Source organism: Macaca thibetana, chromosome 8, assembly GCF_024542745.1.
Source record: "Macaca thibetana thibetana isolate TM-01 chromosome 8, ASM2454274v1, whole genome shotgun sequence".
In the NCBI taxonomy this organism is placed as follows: Eukaryota; Metazoa; Chordata; class Mammalia; order Primates; family Cercopithecidae; genus Macaca; species Macaca thibetana.
Window position 1 is genome coordinate 125,049,096 of NC_065585.1, and position 24,083 is coordinate 125,073,178.

Consider the following 24,083-nt stretch of genomic DNA (forward strand, 5'->3'; position numbering starts at 1 on the left):
GAGTATGGTGTTAGCTGTGGACTGTAACAGTACTGTATTTTTTTTTTTTTTTTTCTTTTGAGACGGAGTCTTGCTCTGTCACCCAGGCTGGAGTGCAGTGGTGCAATCTCGGCTCACTGCAACCTCCACCTCCTGGGTTCAAGCGATTCTCCCGCCTCAGCCTCCCAAGTAGCTGGGATTACAGGCACCCGCCACCACTCCCACCTAATATTTGTATTTTTAGTAGAGATGGAGTTTCACCATTTTGGCCAAGCTGGTCTTGAACTCCTGCCCTCGTGATCCACCCATTCAGACTATAACAAAGGAGTATGTTTTCCACCTAAACCTTGTGATGAGAGTGAGAAAAAAAGAGCTGACCCATAACTTTGGAAACCAGTGTAAGACAAAAGAAATGTACACAAACACTGTACTCTAGGAGATAAATTCGTTCCTCACATGGGTATAGGCTAGCAATATTGGAACTCTTTTATATGTTTACTAGGATTGAACAAATCAATATATTGCAGATCATGAGAGCCAGGTTTCTCACTGTTGAAGATGTACAGATAAGCAAGTAGGGGAAGGCTGGAATGAACCTTGTGCTGGCTTCAGTTTGGTGGTGTTAATATGAATTAATTAGGATAGATGGATGGATACACAAATATAGATGTGTGTATATATATGAGTATACTTATATATACAGTCATACATCACTTCATAACAGTCATATGTTCTGAGAACTGTGTCATCAGGTGAATTCATCATTGTGTGAACATCATGTGTACTATATGGCATAGCTTATTGCTCCTAGGCTATAATCCTGTATAGCTTCTTACTGTGCAAATACTGTAGGCAGTTGTAACACAATGGTACTTGTATATCTAAACAGAAAATAAACAGTACCAAAAAAAAATGAACAGTAACAAATATGGCATTACAGATTTTTTTTTTTTAAATGGTAATCCTGTTTAGGGCACTTTACCGTGAATGGAGCTTGCAAAACAGGAAGTTGCTCTGACTGGTGAATGGATTTGAAAGCCTAGGACATTACTACATAGTACTGTAGACTTTATAAACACTGTAAGCTTAGGCTGCAGGAAATTTATTTTTAAAAACCTTTTCTTCAATTATAAATTAACTTTAGCATACTGTAACTTTTTTACTTCATAAACTTGTCATTTTAACTTTTTGACTTTTTGTAATAACAGCTTAAAACACATTATACAGCTGTATAAAAACATTTTCTTTATATCTTTATTTTATAAGTGTTTTCCTATTTTTGAAATTTTTGCCATTTTTACTTTTAAAAACTTTTTTTTGTTAAAAATTAGAACACATTGGATTTATAGGCCAAGAGTTCAAATAATAAAAATAATTAGAACACAAATATACACACTAGCTTAGGGTCACACAAGGTCAGGATCATCAATATCACTGTCTTTCACCTCATATATTGTTCCACTGGAGGGTCTTCAGGGGCAATAACATGCATGAAGCTGTCATCTCCTATGATAACAAAGGCGCTTTTTTTTTGTTTGTTTTTAAGTTTTGGGATACATGTGCAGAACCTGCAGGTTTGTTACACAGGTATACATGTGCCACGGTGGTTTGCTGTACCTATCAACCTATCATCTAGGTTTTAAGCCTGCATGCATTAGGTATTTTTCCTAATGCTCTCCCTCCCCTTGCCCTCCACCGCCCCAGTGTTCCCCTCCCTGTGTCCAAATGTTCTCATTGTTCAACTTTCACTTATGAGTGAGAACATGTGGTGTTTGGTTTACTGTTCTTGTGTTAGTTTACTGAGAATGATGATTTCCAGCTTCATCCATGTGCTTGCAAAGGAAAGGAACTCGTTCTTTTTTATGACTGCATAGTATTTTATAGTGTATATGTGCCACATTTTCTTTACCCAGTCTGTCATTGGTGGGCGTTTGGGTAGGTTCCAAGTCTTTGGTGTTGTAAATAGTGCAAAGCCTTCTTTTGGAACACCTCCTGAAAGACCTGCCCGAGGCTGTTTTACAGTTAACTTTTTTTTAATAAGTAAGTGGGATACTCTAACACTGAAAAGCGTAGTATAGTAAATACTAGACAATGGGATTTTTTGGATACATTATAATTTTACAGGAGCATATTGTATATTGTATGCTGTCCATCGTTGACCACACGTTGTTATATGATACTTGACTATATCTGCCTAGCTTTCTCTGTTGAGAGGACCCCAAAGCAATGAGCACACCTAGCCCCTAGATTTGGTTTCTAAATACTCTTATCCATTAAAAAGATCCAAGGCTCCTTGAAGAAGTGGTTGATTTCTGGGCCAGGACAAGGGAAATTTAAGATGAGCTTGGAGGCATTTTGTGGTACCTGAAAGTAAAGAAGTACATTAGAAGATGAGGCATGTTCACAGGATGTGGGAGCACTCTTTATTATAACTCCCAATGGCCAAAGCTGGAAAAATTTAAGCAACAAATTAAATAACAATAGTATTTGTATTTGATTATAACCTAAAGAATAAAACAGATATCCATGTGTCCATACTTACAGAAGAATTTCAATTAATGAATGTAAAATATATGAGGGAACCATTAAAACACCATAAATAATAATTGTTACAAGATCCCCTAATTAATGTTAAAGTTAGTGAGTAAACGAGAATCAGAATATTTGCATAGTTACAAGATATCTCCCCAAAAACACTTACAAAGTTAAATAGTAACTTTACTGTGGAGAAACCTGTGGGACACTACCTTACTCAAGTGATCATGATTAATTATAACCAGTAATAAAACTTGTATCCCCTGGACCTAATGCACTGAGAAAGGTGCATCACCTGTATGGAATCTTTCCCACAAAATGCATAACCTCTATCCAGTCATGAGAAAACATAAGAAAAACCTAAACTGAGGATGTTCTACAAGATAACTGACCAATACTCTTCAAAGTGTCACGGTCATAAAGGACAGGGAGAGACTGAGGAGCTGTTACAGACTGGATGATGCTAAAGAGACCTCAGAATGCGCTGTGTGGTCACGGATAGGATCCTAGAATAGAAAACGTAAACTAATGGAATCCAAATAAAGCCGAGTTTAATTCATTGTATTAAACTCATGTTAATTTTTTAGTTTTGAAATTTTTTGCTATAGTTACTAATATATAAGATGTTAACATTAGGAGAAGCTTGGCATAGGGGAATTCTGTCCTTCACAAATCTGAAATTCTTTCAAAATGTAAAACATCAGTTTTTTCTGAGTCCAGTTTTATTTTCACATACCTCAAAACTGCTGATAAAATACCAATAGAGAAAAAAAAAAGGTTGTTTTTCTCTGATCACCATCATTATCAAACACTTCTGGTTTTGTGACATATTTAAAATATATTTTGGTTATTTGCAAACTATGAATCTGACAAAGATCTAATATTCAGCTTCTATAAGGAACTTAAAGAATTCAACAAGCAAAGAACCAAATAACTTCACTAAAAAAGTGGGCAAAGGACGTGAACAGATTCTTCTCAGAAAAAGATACACAAATGGCCAACAAACATATGAAAAAATGCTCATCACTAATCATCAGAGAAATGTAAATCAAAACCACAGTGAGATACTATCACATACCAGTCATAATGGCTGTTATTAAAAAGGAAAAAAAAAAAAAAGATGCCAGTGAGGCTGCAGAGAAGAGGGAACATTTAAACATCATTGGTGGGAATGTGAATTAGTTCAGCTACTATGGAAAGCAGTTTTTAAGTACCTTCCTAGGTACGTAAAAAAGAACTACCATTCAACCCAGCAATCCCATTACTGGTTGTATACCTAAAGAAAGATAAATCATTCCACCAGAAAGACACACGGACTCATAGGTTTATTGCAGCCCTATTTACAATAGCAAAATCATGGCATTAACCTAGGTGCCCTTCGATGGTGAATTGGATAGAGAAAATGTGGTACATAACACACCATGGAATACTCTGCATCCATAGAAAAAGAATGATATCTTGTCCTTTGCAGCAACATGGATGCAGTTGAAGACTATTATTCTAAGTGAATTAATACAGGAACAGAAAACCAAATACTATACCTTCTCAATTATAAGTGGAATCTAAACACTGAGTACACATGGACATAAAGATGGGAACAATAGATGCCAAGGACTATTTTTATGGTGGTTGAGAAAGCAGCTATCACATGCGAAAGCACTGTGCGTGGCACCACCATTCTAATCCATAGTAGCTTCGTCTGGGGTCTTAATATTAGGGACTAGCATGGTTGTTTGGGAGATGTTGTTTACTGTTGTCCGTTGGGCTCACTCTAACACTTTTGCTGTTTTCCGTACACCTAGTTCTATGCTAGTCCCTGTAGAAATACGTAAGTCAACATCATGATTCCTGCCAATAAACTCCGATTTGTTTGAAAGAAGAGAAACATGAAAGCGTTGTAAAGGGTGAAAAGACCGGTGACTTTAGAGATTTTGTGATCATATCTTCACTGTCTCTTCATCACTAAATCTGTGGCCTTGTATATTTATTTAAACTCACTGAATCTATTTCCTTATCTGTAATAGACTGATATCTTAATATCAGTCTTACAAGATATTGCCATGAGCATAACACCTGGCACATAGAATACATTTAACAAATCGTGCCTGTCATTACCATGGTGGTGGTTGTAAAAAGTGATAGACCGGCCGGGCGCGGTGGCTCACACCTGTAATCCCAGCACTTTGGGAGGCCGAGGCGGGCGGATCACGAGGTCAGAAGATCAAGACCATCCTGGCTAACACAGTGAAACCCCGTGTGCACTACAAAATACAAAAAAAAACTAGCCGGGCGAGGTGGCGGGCGCCTGTAGTCCCAGCTACTCGGGAGGCTGAGGCAGGAGAAGGGCGTAAACCCGGGAGGCGGAGCTTGCAGTGAGCTGAGATCGCGCCTCTGCACTCCAGCCTGGGCGACAGAGCAAGACTCCTTCTCAAAAAAAAAAAAAAAAAAAAAAAAAAAAGTGATAGACCATTGGAATACAAGGTAGTTTTTTACAGTAAGTAACTTTTTTCTTTGAATATTATGGTACGTGTTTGACTCAGTCTTTGTGCTTTCTCCCTTTTAGAGATGATGAAGAGAAAAAAAAGTCTCCTTCAGAAAGTACTGAGGAGAAAGCTAATGGAACACATCCAAAGACCATCAGTCGTATTGGAAGTACTACTAACCCATTTTTGGACATTCCTCATGATCCAAATGCTGCTGTGTACAAAAGTGGATTCTTGGCTCGGAAGATTCATGCAGATATGGATGGAAAGAAGAGTAAGTATCATGTGTTGTCATTTTCTGTTTCATTTATTTCATCTTTATGCTCAAAGTGAATTTATCTGAAAGTCAAGGATGAAAAAAATGTTTGTCTATTAGACATATTCTTGAAATTTGATATAGCCTCTAACCCTAAATTAAAAATCCAATGTGGCACCTGCTCTTCTCTAAACAGAATTATAGAACTTTAGAAATGGGAAACTTCTTACAATTTATTCATTCTCTATCCTTTCATTTATTTAGTCATGGTTTCAACAAATGATACTGACTATCTGCTGTGCCAGGCACCAGAAATACAGTGGTGAGCAAGAGGGACAAGTTTTCTGTCTTCATGAAGTTTACATTTCTGGTGGTTGAGGGAAAGGTTGAATTTGCAATGCATAGAAAAATTAATGGTATAAGGTCCCAGAGACAAGGGATGGAGGGAGGGAATTCGTATCCAGTGCATATGTGGAATGACTGGCCTTTGAGAAGGTGGACAAGTGAGATGTAGGAGAGCATAGTATAATTAGCTTTGGGAAATTGAAGGAGCCCAATTGGATGGGTTCTGATATCTCTATGAAGTATGAGGCATGATTATCTTGATAAATGATGGTGTTTGGAATTTGAGAGGAATGGAGCATGCTTATATAGTTAGAATAATCTTTGCAGAGTGACAGCAATTTTATATACTTGAACAGAGTAAGATAAGGTGACATGTAGGCTCAGAATTATCTTTGGGGTGAAAAGATGGATAGTACCACTGCTTCTATCTGTGGCTGGATCCTTTTTCTTAATGTGTTAGCATGTTCTATTAGCTTACAGTCGAGAGAAACATTGCAGTGGAGTGGCTTTGACATGGACTTAGCAATGCTGAACAAATTTCTTAATGTTCCCAAGTTCTTTAAGACTACATCCACCATATTTTCTGGGCACCTTATATACTGGGTTACTAGACTACTTAATTTTATCTCACAACATCATGTCAGAGTTCATACAGGTGTAAGTGACAGCAAGTCAATCCATCTTAGAAAAAGGGCACACCTGAAGATGGATTGTCACCCGGACGTACTCTCCACTTCTATCTCCGCGTGATTTTTTGTGTCAGCATTATTCTTTGGAATGAGGTCCTTTATACGTGGTTATTAGCAGCGCTATAGATCGTGTGTTTAATTTTGACACCAAAGAGGATTCTTCTTCTTCCCTAACTTCTAATGTAGTCTGGTCTAGGACAGGATTCTGACTTGTATCACTGAGAGGTTGGAATATTATGATTGTCAGCCCCCACTCGCATGCAATGGGAAGAGGAATGAGATACTGGTCTCACAGAACAGGAGTTGTTGGCACACAAAGCAGTAGATATCCATTTCTTTCTTTCCAGTGTGCACACACACCCTTCTTCATACATTGAATAATGCGTTTGCCAAACATTGCAATTTTCCTTTTACAACCACAAATATACCATCTCTCTGTAACATGCCTGTCCAGCTGCGGCTTCTGTCTCCAAGGCTAAGATTTGTTGATTGTGTTCATTCCCCTCAGTCAGGTATGGATGGCACTTAAATCTATAGGCTAAGTGAAAAATATGAAAATCCAGTTGTCCGTTAATATCTGTGGAGGATTGATTCCAGGGCCTCTCACAGGTACCAAAATCCAAGGACACTCAAGTCCCTGATGTAAAATGGCATAGTATTTGCATGTAACTGATGCATATCCTCCCATATACTTTAAACTATGTCTGGATTACTTATAATATCTAATACTGTGTAATTAGTTGTTATGTTGTATTCTTTGGGGAATAATGACAAGGAAGAAAGTCTGTACATATTCCATATAGACACAGTTTTGGAGGGAATATTTTCCATCCACTGTTGGTTGAATCCACAGATGCGGAATCCACAGATACGGAACCCACAGATACGGAGAGTTGACTGTATCTGACGTACCTCACATAAAGTACTAGAGAAAAAGAAAGAATAATTTCAATTCAAGAAAAGACAAAAAGGGGAAGTATAACAACTGTCCCTTATTTAGAGTGTTTACTACATGCTGCTAGACAGAGATAGCAAAGTTAACCCATGTGAGCATCTTTTCATTGACTCATTTCCTAGCAATGGATTGACTTAATTGGTTAGTGTACTCCAGAGTCCCCAGATTCTACTGATGAAATTTTCCTTGTCCACTGTTTTCCTGGACTGAGTGGCCCAGGAAACCTCCTCTACTGGAGGATTCTCCTGGTGGAAGCTCTTCTCCCTCAGCAGCCTAGTACATGTGAATATAGATAAAGAACCTGAGGATTGCTTAGCAGTTGAGACATCACAGACACCTTGTACCAGACCAGAAGTTTTCCTGCCAGTATATCTCCTTTGAAGCCTTAGTTAACTGTCTTGAGAATTTCTGGTTGGTCAAGTCAGTTGTAAGTGTCATAGGGCTTTTGTCTTTGTAGCAAGTTAGGAAGTTCTTCCTGTTTTCCAAAGGAACCTGCCTCAGCTTGTTTCTATCTCTATTCCTGCCTAAGAACAAAAGGGAAAATGTATGGATGGGTTAAGATGTGCCCATCTCCAGGCTTCTTTCCTGTCAATTGCTTTATCACTGGAGGACTTTTAACCTGTTTTTCATGGGGCTATCAGGAGGAGCCTGGAAGTTTCAGCTGACTTTAATTCCTCAGGCTCTTCCTGGATATCCCTATTTCAATTTCCCATGGTTTCCAGATCACATTAATATTAGCAGATAATTCAGCCTTACAATACGGAGTGTGCATGACTTCTAATAGTTTGCAGAAACTAAAATTCATCAATTTAGAGTATATAGTTTGAGTTTTGAAAAATGTATACGGTTATATAACCATCAACACAATTAAGATAAATAACATTTCCTTTACCCAAAATAGTTTAATTATACTTTTTGCAGTAATTGCTTCTCCTCTTACTCCCATCCTATGACAATTATGACAGACAATTATCTGTCTTTGGGTCCTATACTTTTGCCTTTTCTAAAACTGCAATAAATGGAATCATAGGACTGCTTTGTGTCTGGCTTCATTCACTTAGTGTTATTCTTTGCAGATTCATGTATAGTGTTAGGTGTTGTGTGAATTAATAATTAATAGTTTCTCTCTTCTTATTGCTTAATAAGTATTCCATTATTTGGATATTCCATAGTGTATTGATTTACCAGCTGAGCATTTGGGTTGTTTCCAATTTTGAGCTATTATAAATAAAACCCCTGTGTACATTCACATATAAGTTTTTGCATGTACATATGATTTCATCTTTTTAGAAGTTACCTAGGAGTAAAAGAGTAAGATTGCTGCACCATATGCTAAATGTATCTTTATAAGAAATTTCTAAAGTTTCTATGTCGCTTTGCATCCCTTATACCTATATATATATTATGTCTTCCTGATGATTTGACACCTTTGTCATGAAGTGACATTCCACATCCCTGGTTATATTCCTTATTTTGGAGTCTACTTTGTCTAACATTAATATAGCCACTTTAGTTTCCTTTTAGTTTTTACATGCTATACACATTTTGTTTCTATCTTTTTATTGTTAATTTATAGCTGTGTCTCTAAAATTGCCTTCTATTATATGGAATATTGGTGGGCCTTGCTTTTTATTCTAAATCACAATATCTGTCTTTTAATTAGAGTACTTATACCATTTACATTCATAGTAGTTATTGGTATAGTTGACTTTAAATCTGCCATCTTACTGTTGGTTTCTTATTTATTCCATCTGTTATATTCCTTTCTTGTGTAGGATTATTTTTTGTGTGTGGTTCTGTTTTTTGTCACTGTTGGCCTATTTGCTATACTTCTTTAATTATTTTAGTATTTGCTGCAAGGTTTACAGTATACATCTTTAACCTGTCACAGCTCACCTTCAAATTGTACTGCTTCATTGATAGTTTGAGACCCTTATAGCAGGTTAATTCCCCTTATCTCTTCCTAGCCTTTGTGATGTTGTCCTGTATTTTAATTCTATGTTCTAAAACTTAAAGTAGTTCATTGTTAATATTTTTGCTCTAAAGAGAAACCTCTTTTTACTTTTACCCCCACATACCTGCTGTCAGGAATTTTTCTCGTGTTTTATCAGTGTGAAAATATCTTTATTTTCACCTTAATTTTAGGAATTTATATTTACTGGGTATAGAATTCCTTGGCAAGTTGTTTTTCCTTTCAATACTTAAAGATGATGTTTCATTTTCCCCTGCCCTGCAGGATTTCAGACAAAAAAGTCTGCTATCATCCTCATCTTTATTCCTCTGTATCCAAGATGGCTTTTTCTGCTACTACGAATGCTTTCAAGGTTTTTCTATCTCTGGTTTTCATTGATTTTATTATGTGATGCCTTAGTGTGATTTTCTTTAGTTTTCCTTATTTGGTGTTTGTTGGGGTTCTCGCCTTCATAGGTTCGTATTTTTTTCAGCCATTATTTCTTAAAGTACCCACTCCTGTTAGGGGATTTGGTTTCTCTGTGATACTCAGTGCTATCTCAAGGGTTTACTGAAGCTTTTTCCAATATTTTTAACTCTTTGTCCTTTCAGTACTCTATTTTGATAATTTCTATTCTTCATTTACTTCGTTTTTCATTTCATAAACAGCATGTTTATCTTTGAAGTTCAACATGGGTCTATTTTATATCTTACATTTCTCTCCTTACCAGGTTGTTGTTTTTCTTCATGTCCTTGAATATATTTATTCTGTTTATAATTGCTTTTTTAAGGTTCTTCTCTTTGATTCCCTTCTTTTCTGTCATTTCTGGAACTGTTGCATTATTTTTTTTTCCTTTTTCTTTGCTTTCCTTGTGATTTTTATTTGAGTGCCAGCCATTGTGAATTTTCCATCTTTCAGGTGCTAATTTTAGTTGTATTCATTAAAAAAAAAAAAAAAAAAAAAAACATTGAATTTTCTCCTGGTGTGCAGGTAAGTAACTTGTAGATTAACTGAATTCTTTAGAGGCGTACCTTTACCCTTTGTTCTGGTGGATCCAGAGCAGTCTTTATTCTGGGACTTGTTTATTTCCATTAATAAGGCATTCTTATTCTTCTTCATCCTCTTTCCAATGCGCCATATATTACAAAGTCTGTCCACTCTGGCTTAAGAAAACATAAACTCTTCTTATCCCTGTGTGAACTCTTGAAATTGTTCATCCCACAACTTTATTTTCCCCATGCCTTGAGTTATTTCCTTTCACTTGTGCTAAGATTGATGCTACAGCCAAGATCAGAGTATCCTCTGCAGGTCTTCAGAGCTATCTGTTTTTGTAATTCTTCCCTCTCTTTTATGCGGCTCTACAAATTCTAGCCCTCTCAACATCACTGAACTCCTTTCTTATCTCCTCAACTCAGCATGACTCGCAGGCTCTGTTTAGGTACCCTCTTCCACTATTGGAAGCGAGACGCTTTCTCTAAGCAGCAAGCCAGTCTTAACTCATTTGTTTCTTTCTCTTCAGAATTATAATCCAGTGTTTTCTGTTTTGAAATTTCTAAAAACTTTTGTTTTATATACATACATAGACTTTTTAAAGTTATTATAGTAGGGCAGTTTCTATAGCAGTTACTGTTTCATGGGCATAAGCAGAACTAAGCTGATTTATGATCCCTTTTGTTAAAAAATGTCTTTCCAGTTGCTTCCTGCTTTAAGACCTACTATTTACTGAACTACGAAATTAATAAGGAATTCTAAGCATTCAAGTAAAAACAAACTGTTTAGTTATATATTTGGAGATGTAGAAAAGCTTTTGTTTCCTTCCCATCTAATCCTGTCCCCCAACAACCTCATTTGTTGAATTTTCAGTCATGTCTGATTGAACAGGTTTATCTAAATGTTTGGCTGCTGCTCCTGCTTGGAAACCTACTAGAATGCCTCAGTTGTTTCTGAATGTTTCTGCCTTCTTCTTTTGAGAGATGGTCACTATAAACAAATTAGAAAAATGTTTTATAGTAAGGACTTATATAATGTGCTATGAAACACATCACTTTTTATTTACATTACATAGGAAAAAAAATGAAAATAACAGTGTAGCTTTCCTGGAATAGGAGCTTCAAATAATTCTGAGAATCCTACATGCTGCTTTTTGGACACAAAAAGTAGTACTTATTTTCTAAATACTTATTTTGATTAAGCATGTTCACTATAGCTAGAGCTATATTACGTTTTTACATGTATGTAAACATGGCCAGGTGCTCTGATGACAAATATTACAAAAAGTGTTTTATAAGTGAAGATTTGAATCAAAGCTGTATGGAAAGGTTATTTTCTCTTACATGCTGATAAACTTCTCTCAAATGGACCATTTATTTCACTCGAGATTTGGTGTCTTTTTTTTAATCAACTTGAAAGATTCAGTTTGTCAGACTGCATCCTTATTTTTAAACCTTGGAGGTTTTCTTCATTTTTTTGCCTTTTAAAGTTATGCTCAGTTCAGAAATTCTGCCTCCAGGAGACAAATTGTTGTACCTCTCTGAGAAGTATATATTTTTACCAAGACCTATTAAATCTGACATTAAGGGAAAGCTTTGAAAAGTCAAATTTGGAAAACAAAATGCATCTTCTGAGTTTTATCAGATAGAATAAAAAACAATATTCAGTATAAGCTCCTAGTTTTCTCAATCTGATGTAACATACTTGTGGAAATCAAGAAAGAAACTGGAAACAACGTAACCAAAATATAAATGATGTACACGATAATAATAGTGATAATTCAATGATTGCTAAATATTAGAGCTTTATCATAAGCATTTAATGCATTAATACATTTAATCTTGGTCCTACAAAGCAGATATTATTATTATCCCCATTTTATAAAGACCCTGATCTTAAGCATCTTAACCAAGGATATAGCAAAGAATAACAGTGTATCTGGTGGAACAAAAATCTGATTATACCAAACTAATAGTAGCATATTGTTAAAAGCAATTCCGATGAGAACATATGTTTACAAAATGTTTAAATTCTACATTTTTTGTGTGGTTGGGACAGTCTGTCGCTGTGTAGCATGTACTTAGATAACTAGAGGTCTCAAGCTAGGGACAGTGAAGCCTGAACATTTGTTTTACTTGGCCAACACAGTGCTGTTTAAACATTAAATTGCATGGATATAGGCATTTTCTGGTTGACCATAGTTTTCACAGCTCCCTGTAGCCTTATACCAAACCTCCTCTTACATTAATTAAGGGGGAGAAGTACAGAAGGGCCATGATGACATTTTCCCAGATAACAATACACAGATAGGATGATGGGTTGGAAAAGAGAACCCAGAAGCAGCTGTCTCCAGTGCTTATAAAAATTTGATGGATGATATATAAAGTACGTCAGATAATTGGAAGCAAAAATGCTTCCATAATTTACATTGAGAAGTGTGTGTGTGTGTATGTATTCCCCACCTCAGTTCTAACACAAAAACCAGTTTCACGTAGATTAAAGATAAAAATTTGAGAAACAAAGTTCTCAGATTTTTAGAAGAACATGTGGGACAATAACTTCGTGCCCTTTAGGTAGAAAGTAGATTCTTAAGATTTACAAAAGCAGCTGGGTACAGTGGCTCATAGCTGTAATCCCAATACTTCGGGAATCCAAGACAGGAGGATCACTTGAGCCCAGGAATTCAAGACCAGCCTGGGCAACATAGCAAGACCTCGTCTCTACATAAATATATGCATCCATATATATATACATATTCTCAAAAACAGTAGAAGAAAATATTGATACTTAAAATTACACCGAAAGTAATGACTTTATATTAAAATTATATTTAAAAACAAAAGACAATTCATGGATTAAGAGAAGATACTTGTAGCATATTACTAATAAAGGATTAGGATTCTTGGTAATATTTATAAAGAAATTTTAATTAGAAAAAAGACAACTTAGTAGAAAAATGGGCAAAACTGAATAGGCCATGCTGCGAAAACGAAACTCAGAAGATCAATACATATATGAAGACATTTTCAACCTTATTGATAATTAAGGATATTCATTAAACATATAGTAAAATGTCATTTCACATGTTACCTTGACCAAAATTAAAAGTACCAAATGTTGGCAAGGATTTGGAGCAATGGGCCTCTTCTACACTGCGAAAGTATTAGTGGTATCATTTGTACTTTAGAAAGCAGTTGGCAATAATAAAGTTGGAAATGTTTATTCTTATATCTCAGTTAATTAGTCGTAAGTGTGTATATACCTACAGAAACGCTTAGTTTTACAGAAGTCATGTTTATAGCAACTTTGTAATAGCTCAAAATTTAAAAACTTCAATGTCCATTAATAAGTGATTGAATGGGTTTTGTATGTCCATATGATTGAAAAGGAAGGAACTAGAGTTCCCCGTATCAACATGGAAGAATCTCACCAGTGGTAATGTTGAATGCAAAAAAGCAGCTTGCAGAAGAATCTGCATATAAGATAACATTTGAAAGCATGCAAACCACTACTATTTTTAGTAAGAATGCATTCATATATTGAAATTATTAAACAAAGAATGGTTGTTACTTCTGGAAAGGAGAATAGCAGGCAGTCAGTGACGGGTACTCAGTGGTTTCACTATATTGATAATATATATTTTTTACATTTGGCGGTATAGTATATGTATACCTACTTTATTACTCTTGATAACCTTTTGAAGTCTTACATGTTTTACATTTTTTTCTTTCTCTTTTTCTTTCTTTTTTTTGAGATGGAGTCTCACTCAGTAACCCAGGCTGGAGTACAGTGGTACATGCAGTCATAGCTCACTGCAGCCTCAGACATCTGGGCTCAGGCGGTCTTCCTACCTCAGCTACCCAAGTAGCTGGGACTACAGGCATATACCACCATGCCCAGCTAATTTTTTTTTTCCTTTTTCTTTCTGTTTTTTTTTTTTTTTTTTTTTTTTTGTGGAGACAGGGTCTCACTATATTGCCGAGACTGGTCTTGAACTCTTGGCTTCAAACAGTCCTCCTGCCTTGGCTTCCCAGAATGCTGGGATTACAGGCATACGCCACTGCTCCTGGCCTATAAATAAAATTTTTAAAACTCAATAGAACATCTGATTGCATGGAAAATTTGGAAACATATAAGGATGTTTTTCTTAAAATCTGCACAGGAAAAATTACAGTTAGAAAACTCAATAAACAAAAATTAGTAGTGAGAGAAAACGTTGACCAGACACAGTGACTCACGCCTGTAATCCCAGTACTTTGGAAGGCCAAGACAGGAGGACTGTTTGAGCCCAGAAGTTTGAGACCAGCCTGGACCATATGGTTTTAGCCATCTCTACAAAAAAATGTTTTGAATGAAAATTGAAAACAAAAAATGTCTTCGTGATTGCCATCATTATAGCATAATTAATAATTTAAAATCTTACCATAATAATAGAATTTTGGTTATTACATTTAGACATGTGAAAGATTTAATTGTGGCACACATTAAAATATAAATATTGTGCAACTTGATCCCCTAAGAGTACAGATGATAGAAGGTGGGAGGTCAAACTGGATAGAACTAAGAGGGAACAGGGAGAGAGATCTGTTAAGCTCCTTGTACAGAGAGGAAGTTAGAAGATGCTGCCTGTACTGGGGAAAGAAGAAATAATGTCAGAATAATGTCAGTTATTATTCGTCAAATAAGTACATAAGAAAGTGACAACTATGTGAGATGAAAGGTATGTCAATTAGTTTCATCGTGGTAATTATTTCACAATTCATTTATAAAAACATCGAATTGTACACTTATGTACAATTTTTATTTGTCAATAACACCTTACTAAAGCTGGGGAAAAAATTTTTTACTAAAACAATAATAATATTATGCTCCGTAAAGCTACACAGGTAATCAATACAGATACAAATAAAAGCTATGTAAGTATATTGGGAAGATGGAATGGCATAGTTAAATTTGTTAAATTCTCATCTAGCACAGCACAAAACTGAGAGTGTGTTTACAACCTATTATGACACAGTGGTAGAAGCACATTGTTTAGGGATATAATGACACTTAACGACTGCGAGAAGTAATTTGTTTCAAAAGGATTTTTGGAAAATGGGAACAGAGGAGCTGAGAAGAAATGAATCAAAAGAGGCTAACTGTGTGGACGTATCACTTTAATAATTTTAAAATATTTTAATCACATTTTTCTATAGATTCTTTAGTCATTGTACAGCCCTGGGATTAGTTCTGAATTTGAAATATTAAAATAATTCATCGCTTTTTAAGGAGGTGAGAACTATGTGTGGTTCATCTTTTCAATCTCGTTAATACTGTGGATTTAAAGAGTGGTGTGGAGCACGTTGACAAGGTTGGAGAGGTTCACTCACTTTAGAGATATTTACACATCTGCCTGTCATCAAAAGTTTAGAAAATTTAGTCCTACATGTCAAATTTGAGAAAGTAGATGCTATTCTGAGTCATCCATACTGAAAATAGTTTATAATGGTAATGCAGGCAGAATTCTTTGCTATTGTATAACATTGGGAACAGCGACACTATAATTAAGAGATAATGAAAGTGAAATTTTTTTTTCCCAAAAGACAGTTGTCTCCTTCTGTTAGAGAAAGACTCTTTAAGTACAGGCAAAGCCAAGCAATTATTTTAAAACTAGGCTAAGGTTTTCCCTTCCCTTGGCATTTGGCTGTTCTCTGGCAGCAGGATGTGTAACGGAGCAGTTTAAGTTGTTAATACAAGGCCGAACAGCAGCACTGTGAGGGCAGCCATGCGGACGCACAGGAGCACCTTGTCACGTGACACCCTAGATTTAATGGAATATTGGCTGTTTTAGATAGGAAATACCCCATTCACAATTCAAAATTTAGACTAACAGTTTAAGTTCTAGGTTTTTACATTCCGTAATGATGGCTCATGTCTTTAAAATCCATGCTTTCTGGCAATAAAGTTGGTTGAAATAGGTCCTCCCACATCTTTCTCATCAGGAGCAATACTCTTTTTTCTGAGATGGTGTCTCACTCTGTTGCCCAGGCTGCAGTGCAGTGGCGCAATCTCAGCTCACTGCAACTTCTGTCTCCTGGGTTCAAGCAGTTCTCCTACTGCAGCCGCCAGAGTAGCAGGGACTACAGGTGTGTGCCACCACGCCCGGCTCATTTTTGTATTTTTAGTAGATACAGGGTTTTGCTGTGTTGGCCCGGTGGGTCTCAAACTTCTGACCTCAGCTGATCTGCCCATCTCAGCCTCCCAAAGTGCTGGGATTGCAGGTGTGAGCCACCGCGCCCAACCAGAAGCAATACTCTTGACTAGGAGCAATGGAATATAAACTGCCAATCTTACAGCACTAAAAAATCTGTGTTCAGAATTTCTGAAGTATTTTTTCTGAAAGAGGAATGTGCAGTTTTCTCTGTGCCTGTGACTTTAAGACGTTTTTCTATTTTCACTGCTGACTCATTCTGTTTACCATTTCGGTTTAATTAACATTTAGGAGAATGAAGAAAATCATTCTTGCATCCCTGTTATGGTAATTTAATGCAGTGTGTCAAATTCTTCAATAATCTGATGAAAATTTGAAATTAAAAATACCATACTAGTTTCCTAAAGGAATTAATCATGGGGATAAGAACGTATATGCAAAAGGTGTTATCACTAATGTTAATGGAAATATCAAACTCTGCAAAATGTTTTCTCTTTTTTTGTTTTGTTGGGACAGGGCCTTGCTCTGTCACCCAGGCTGTAGTGCAGTGGTGTGATCTGGGCTCACTGCAACCTTTGCCTCCCAGGCTCAAGCATTCCCCCCCACTCCAGCCTCCTGACTAGCTGGGACCACAGGAATGTGCCATCACACCCCACTAATTTTTTTATTTTTTATAGAGAGAGGATTGCGCCATGTTGCCCAGGCCGACCTCAAACTACTGGGCTCAAGTGATCCACCCGACTTGGCCTCCCAAAATGCTGGGATTATAGCGGTGAGCCACCATGCCTGGCCCTCCAAACTCCGTAAAATATCTTAGAGGTTTATTCTGAGCCAGTGTGAATGACCACAGCCTAGGAAAAAAAAAAAACACAAACCCAAGAACCCTTGAGTAAGTGGTCCTGAGACAGTCAGGTTACAGTTTGGTTTTATACATTTTAGGCAGACAAGTTACAGGTAAAGACATGAATCAGTACATGAAAGGTATCCATTGGTTCAGCCCCAAAAGGTGGGCATCTTGAAATGGGGGTTAGAAGTCATAGGTGGGTTTTAGGGATGGTTGAGTTAATTGGTTGAGAGAGTTAAGCTGTTGTCTGAAGACTTGAAGAATAGGAATGCTTGACTTGAGGCTGTGGGAGCCATGGCCCTTGACCCTTGTAACGTAGAAGAAGCCTCACGGGTGGCAGCCCTCAGAGAAACAGACTATAAATGTCTCTTTTCAGACTTTTGAGGTGTTGGGCTCTCAGCTAATCTCTCCTACGTTTGGGAAAGGCCTAGAAAGGGAAGGCCTGGCTGCATTAATGGTGATTCTCCAAAGGTGTAAATTTCCCCCACAAAGGATGGCTTTGGAGGGCCATTTCAAAATAGGTCAAAGAAATTTATTTTGGGGTAAAATATTTTGATTTCTTTCAGGGTCTGCTATCTGTCATGTGATGCTATACCAGAGTCAGGTTGGCAAGTAAGCCACATTATACCAGGTTAATACAAATCCATTTAATGAAATTTTATGGTTAGGGTGTGACTTCACCCTTGCCTCACATGGCCACATGGCCTTAGGTCTTTTTTTTTTTTTTTTTTTTTGGAGATGAAGTTTCACTCTTGTTGCCCAGGCTGGAGTGTAGTGGCACTGGCTCACTGTCTTGGCTCACACTCACACTCACAGAGTGTCTTGGCTCACTGCGACCTGTGCCCCCCGGATTCAAGCGATTCTCCTGCCTCAGCCTCCCAAGTAGCTGGGATTACAGGCATGTGCCACCACACCTGGCTAATTTTGTATTTTTAGTAGAGACGGGTCAGACCATGTTGGTCGGGCCGGTCTCAAACTCCTTACCTCAGGTGATGCACCCACCTCGGCCTCCCAAAATGCTGGGATTACAGGCGTGAGCCACCATACACCAATGGCCTTAGGTCTTCTTTCTAATCTGGTATCTTATTGCCACACAGTCTGTTTTGATCAGTCTTATGATCTCCATTTTAACCTTAATGCTGGTCAGTTTGGCCAGCTGAACTTGAAAAGGAAGTGGATATGAGGAGGTGCATCTGACCTCCCATCCCATCATGGCAGGAATTCAGTTTTTTAGGTTTCTTTTGGCCAAGAAGGGGTCCATTCAGTTTGTTGGAGGGCTTAGGATTTTTTGTTTCTTTACACTACATAGACTTAAGAATTTGAGCTTTGAAACAAGATAGGTCATTATTTTTTAAAAAACACTTTGAGCTCAAGCAGTATGCCAGTAATATTCTTGCTGAGGAGGAGTGGAGATAGAGGATATGCCTGAATAGTTGTTACTCAGCTGAGAACCGAATTACAAAAGGAAGGTCCGTGATATCTTTGGACACAAAGGTCATGGATAAGCGTATTCCACCGCAGCCTGAGCAACACAGTAGGACCCCGTCTCTACAAAGTAAAAGAATAGAAAGTTAGCCAAACGTGGTAGCATATGCCTCTAGACCCAGCTACTTGGAGGGTTAAGGTGGAAGGATTGCTTGAGCCCAGGAGGTTAAGTCTGCAGTGAGCCATGATTGCACCACTGTACTCTGTCTTACCAGAAAAGAAAAGAACATTCCATTAGAGAAAAAAAAAAATGCAAAAACCTTAAGGTGAGAGCAATCAAATGTGGCGAATACCTGTTGTAGTGTGTAGCACACTGCCTGGTACATAGAAGGAACCCAGTTGTTATTTTAGTTACAAAATAACATCATTTTAGAAACAGTTTAATAGCCAATAAAATGTTTAATAAGTAAAATAAGATAAATACAGCAATACAGTTTCATCATTCGCAGTCATTTTTTTGTTGACCAAAAAAAAAAAAGCCAAACTCTCTAAAATATTTGAAGAGGCTTATTCTGAGCCAGATACAAGTGACCATGGCCCAAGACGTAGCCTCAGGATGACCTGAGAACATGTGCCCAAGGTGGGTGGGTTATAACCTGTCTGTACACATTTTTGGGAGAGCAGAGTTACAGGCAAAGACATAAATCAACACATACAAGGCATACATTGGTTTAGCGTGGAAAGGCAGGACACCTGGAAGGGGGCGCTTCCAGGTCATAGATGAATTCAAAGATTTCCTGATCGTCAGTTGGTTGAAAGAGTTAAGCTTTACCTGAAGAGTTATAGTCAGCCTAAATAAGTATTTGAGTTAAGTTGAGGGGGTGGTGGGATGGAAGCTAAGGTTCTTGTTATATAGATGAAGTCTCTAAATAATAGACTTCAGAGAGAATAGATGTCAAATGTCTCTTATTGGACCTTAAAAGATGTCAGACTTTCCAGAAAAGATTTAGCAAGGGAGGGAGATTCTCTATCAAATGCAGATTCCCCCACTAGAGACAGCTTTGCAGAACCATTTCAAAATATGTCAAAGAAAATGCATTTTGGGGTGAAATACTTTGATTTCCCTTAGGACCTGCTATCTATCATGTGATGCTATATTAGAGTCAGGTTGAAATTGGTATCTTATTGCTACTAAGAGTCTGTTTTGTCAGTCTAAGGATCCCAATTTTAATGTTAGTGCTGGTCAGTTGTGCCTAAACTCCAAAGGGAGGAGGGCGTAATGAGGCATGTCCAACACCTCCTTTCTGTCATGTCCTAAACTGGTTTTTCAAGTTCCTTTGGAATCCCCTTCACCAAGAATGGGGTTCATTCAGGCAGTTTGGGGCTTAGAATTTTATTATAGGCTTACAACATATGATACATAAGTAGAAGAGGTTTTTTGTTTGTTTTTGAGACAGAGTTTTGCTCTTGTCACCCAGGCTGGAGTGCAATGATGTGATCTTGGCTCACTGCAAACTCTACCTGCCAGGTTCAAGTGATTCACCTTCCTCAACCTCCCAAGTAGCTGGGATTATAGGCATGCACCATCACGACCAGCTAGTTTTGGAATTTTTAGTAGAGATAGGGTTTCACCATGTTGGCCAGGTTGGTTTCGAATCCCTGACCTCAGGTGATTCACCCACCTCAGCCTCCCAAAGTGCTGGGATTACAGGTGTGAGCGACCATGCCCAGCCAGTAGAAAAGTTTAAAATTAACAAGTATAATATCTCAGTTTGTTTTGCATCTGTGTACATAGTAAAATGATTTAGAAGGGTATATACTGTAGGGGCCATCCAGGAAAAACCATCGCCCTCTGAAGGTTCACTGAAAAATCAACTCACCAAAGGCAGATTAATTGGAGAAAAAGTATACAAATTTATTAACATGCACACAGGGGATAATCATAGATTGATTACACGACCCTCAATGGAGTAGAGAAGCTTTTACCTTATAATTGAAGTTACAGAAAGAGTGGGGGCTTGGATCAAAACAGGTTATGAAAAGAGAGGAAGATGAGCCTGGGTAGCAAAGGTGTTCCTGTTATGTAAATGAAACCTCACAAGTAGGTGGTAAAACCTAGTCATGATGAGAGAGAGAGAATAGATGGCGAATGTTTCTTTCAGACCCTTAAAGATGTCAGACCCTCAGTTAATCTTTCCTAGACAAGGGAAGGCCTCAGAGAATGCCTGGCTGCCATCAATACAGATTCTCTCTACAGATGCAAATCTCCCGCACAAAAGATAGCTTTGCAGAGCTACTTCTGTTTGCGGGGCTTCTGAAGGGCCGTGTCAAAATAGATCAAAGAAATGTATTGCAGGATCGTGTATTTTGGTTGTCTTCAGTGGAGAGCACTTGAACGCACTGCAATCTGATAAATGCAAGAAACGTGGTCTGAGTTGGGTAAAGTTAAAAGGCCATGGTGAGGTGGCGTCACCTCAGGTGCAGTCTGTGGCAGAAGACTGTTTTCTGGCTCCTGTGCGTGAGTGGTAAGCCAGAGCCCTCGCCCTGTAATGAGGGCCGGGAACACCTATCGGTAGGAAGAGCTTGAAGTCACTTTTGGAGCTCCTAGCTTGGGGAAAAGCAAGTCAGACTGTTGTCATATTCCTTGGAGAACAGATTCTGTCTGGAGGCTGCTCATCAGCCACTCTGAATTATTTTTATTGACCTTCAGCTGCTTTTGCCCGGGGGCATTTTAAAGGTGCCAGTGGGCCTTGGGCTGTTTTACAATTAAAATAGCTTATTTGAATTGCTAGTTGTAGAAATGCGTGCTCAGCAGGGTCTTCACTCTGTCCTTTCCTGGTTTCTATGGTGCTTCTGAAGTTGACGAAACCTGATTTGGTGTCACTTGACAAGCCCACTTGTCTGATTCAGCAGTTACCTTCCCTTCTCAGATAGACTGCAATGATTTAACCTTACGTTTATTTTAACACCCTGCTCTTAAAAGATTTATAAAGAGGTGTACAAATTGCTCTAGATATTATGAAAAAAAATCATAGTATGCTTGATTTTCTTGATCAATGTTCACACTTTTCACATAAACGAAGTTATTAAATGTTGTATATAAAGTTTCAGTGCCGCAGAAGAAATAGCACTCGAATATAAAATATTCTTTTTAATTCTCAGCAAGGCAAGTTACTTCTGTATAGAAAGGTGCACCCTTACAGATGGAACAATGGTGAGCGCACAGTTGGACAAGGGAGGGGAAGGGGTTCTTATCCCTGACTCACGTGCCCCCCCTCCATGTCGTTCCCCTATTAGCTAGGGTTAGACCGCACAGGCTAAACTAATTCTGATTGGCTAATTTAAAGAGAATGACGGGTTGAGTGCTTTGGTGGGAGTCAGGGCAGAGCAGGTAGCAGGTAATTGGAATGAGTTAGGGTGGAGCATGTGATTGGAATGAGTCAGGATGGACTAAGTAATGGAAAAAGGTTGCTATACGAGGAAGTTAAGTTTAAAAGTAGAAGGCAAAGAATTGAACATACTGACATATTCTTTGAAAAGAAATTTAGAACTCATATCTAACATTGAATTTCAGGAACTTTTCGTTATACCTAACTTTTTGAAGTGATTATTAAAAAGAGCAAGTTCTCCAGCATATTCCTTCAGTCAGATATACTTCATAAGAATTACGAGGCTTGTGCGGTGGTTCACACTTGTAATCTCAACACTTTGGGAGGCTGAGGCAGGAGGATTGCTTGAGCCCAGCAGTTCGAGACCAGCCTGGGCAACATTACTAGACCCTGTGTCTATGAAAACCAAAAAAAAAAAAAAAAATTTTGACAGGCATGATGGTACACGTAGTCCCAGCTTCTCGGGAAGCTGAGGTGGGAGGATTGCTTGAGCCTGGCAGTTGGAGGCTGCAGTGAGCTGTGATCGTGCCATGAGTTCCAGCCTGGGTGACAGAGCAAGATCCTGTCTCAAAAGAAAAAAATATATATGTATATATGAAATGTTATTTGTTTGCTAGAAGTTTAAAGTCACTTGTCACAAATGCTCATTCTTTGATTAACCCATGAAAACCCACAGTAACTTATTAAGCCTTATTTGTTCCTTTTGAGCTTGGGTGTTTACTGATAGCTTATTCCCATATTCAATGTCTTATTAGAATAATTGACCAAAATTTTATTCTACCTCCCCTTTTCTCTTTAAGCAACTTGAGTTTTACCTAAATGATGAAGCACTTAAAAAAAATATATTGCTGGTAATAGTTGTTGAATCATGCCATCTACATACCTGTTTAGGACATCTGATTTCTTTTTTGTTTGTTTGGTTGGGGGAGGAGAAGGGGTTAATCTGCTCTGTGGATGCAGCAACAAACCAAACAAAGTACTTGCCTTCAAGATTTCATTCTAATGTTGGGGAAGTTTAATAAAACTATGTGATAATTATTACAAGTGTTAAATGACCCAAAGAAAAATAAAGTCAAGTTTAGGAAATACTGAAGGAAGTGTGCAGGTCCTATGTTGCAGAGAGTGATTAGAGGAAACCCCTGGATGTGGCACGTCAAACAAGAGGGGGCGACAAACCAGACCGCAGTGCTGTGAGACAAGACATTGGGCTCTTAGGAATTACAATTCAGGAGAGACAGATTTGGTTGTAAGCCACATTGTGTTCCAAACCAAGTGAGGGTTTTTCAAAGGAAGCTAAGGGTGATTACACACGTTGTTTTGAAGGAAATACCATGGGTGGAGGCGGCCGGCTTAGCACAAGTCCATAGTTCATTTATGGTTGCTGTTTAGGAGTTGCAGCACTGGCGAAATTCAGCTGTTTTTCAGGATATCGTGGTTGTGGTGGTGAGGTGCCCTTCAAAGATTCAAGGCAAGGTACCGGGTTATTCCGCTAGGTTGCCAGTGGTGCAGGCCGTCCTGAGAATGGATTCTGCTTTAGAGCACTGAACTATAGTGATGCCATTTTGTATGTTTCACAAATAACATTTGAGCAGAGACCTAACTGAAGTGAAGGGGGCCAAGTCATGGTATCTGGGAGAGGAACATTCTAGCCATAGAGAATGTGAGATATCATTCATTAAGATCTAAAAAATAATTCTGTGACTCTAGTGTTGCAGGGGAAAAAAAAAAAAAAAAAAAAAGGGATTCTTGTCACATGACCAGGAAAGATTAGGCTCACAGACGCACAGAAGGGTGACGAGCGGAATTTATTGGGCAAAAAGGAAAAAGGAAATATACATCAGCAAAGTGAGATAGAGTCCTGCTAACAGACTCTCCATCTCACAGATTAAATCCCACCTTACCACACAGAAACAAGAGAGGCCAGGCTTCTCCGTACCGTAAACAGTGCAAACTTCCCAAGGCCCCACCCCCTCCTCCCAATGTGAAGACGGGTGTTATTCAGAAAGAATCATTTGGGGAAAAGGGTGGGCTTCATCCAGACTGGCAGTC

General features: G+C 38.0%; 1 protein-coding gene across 6 annotated transcripts in view; it reads left to right on the plus strand.

The window, feature by feature from the left end:
- The window catches only part of PSD3 (pleckstrin and Sec7 domain containing 3), a 702,311-nt gene that overhangs the window by 602,260 nt on the left and 75,968 nt on the right, over nucleotides 1-24,083 (plus strand). For all 6 annotated transcript variants that reach the window (XM_050801835.1, XM_050801836.1, XM_050801837.1 and 3 more), the window contains one exon: nucleotides 5,078-5,271. In XM_050801835.1, coding sequence (XP_050657792.1) covers nucleotides 5,078-5,271 — 194 coding nt within the window. The remainder of the gene's footprint in view (nucleotides 1-5,077; nucleotides 5,272-24,083) is intronic.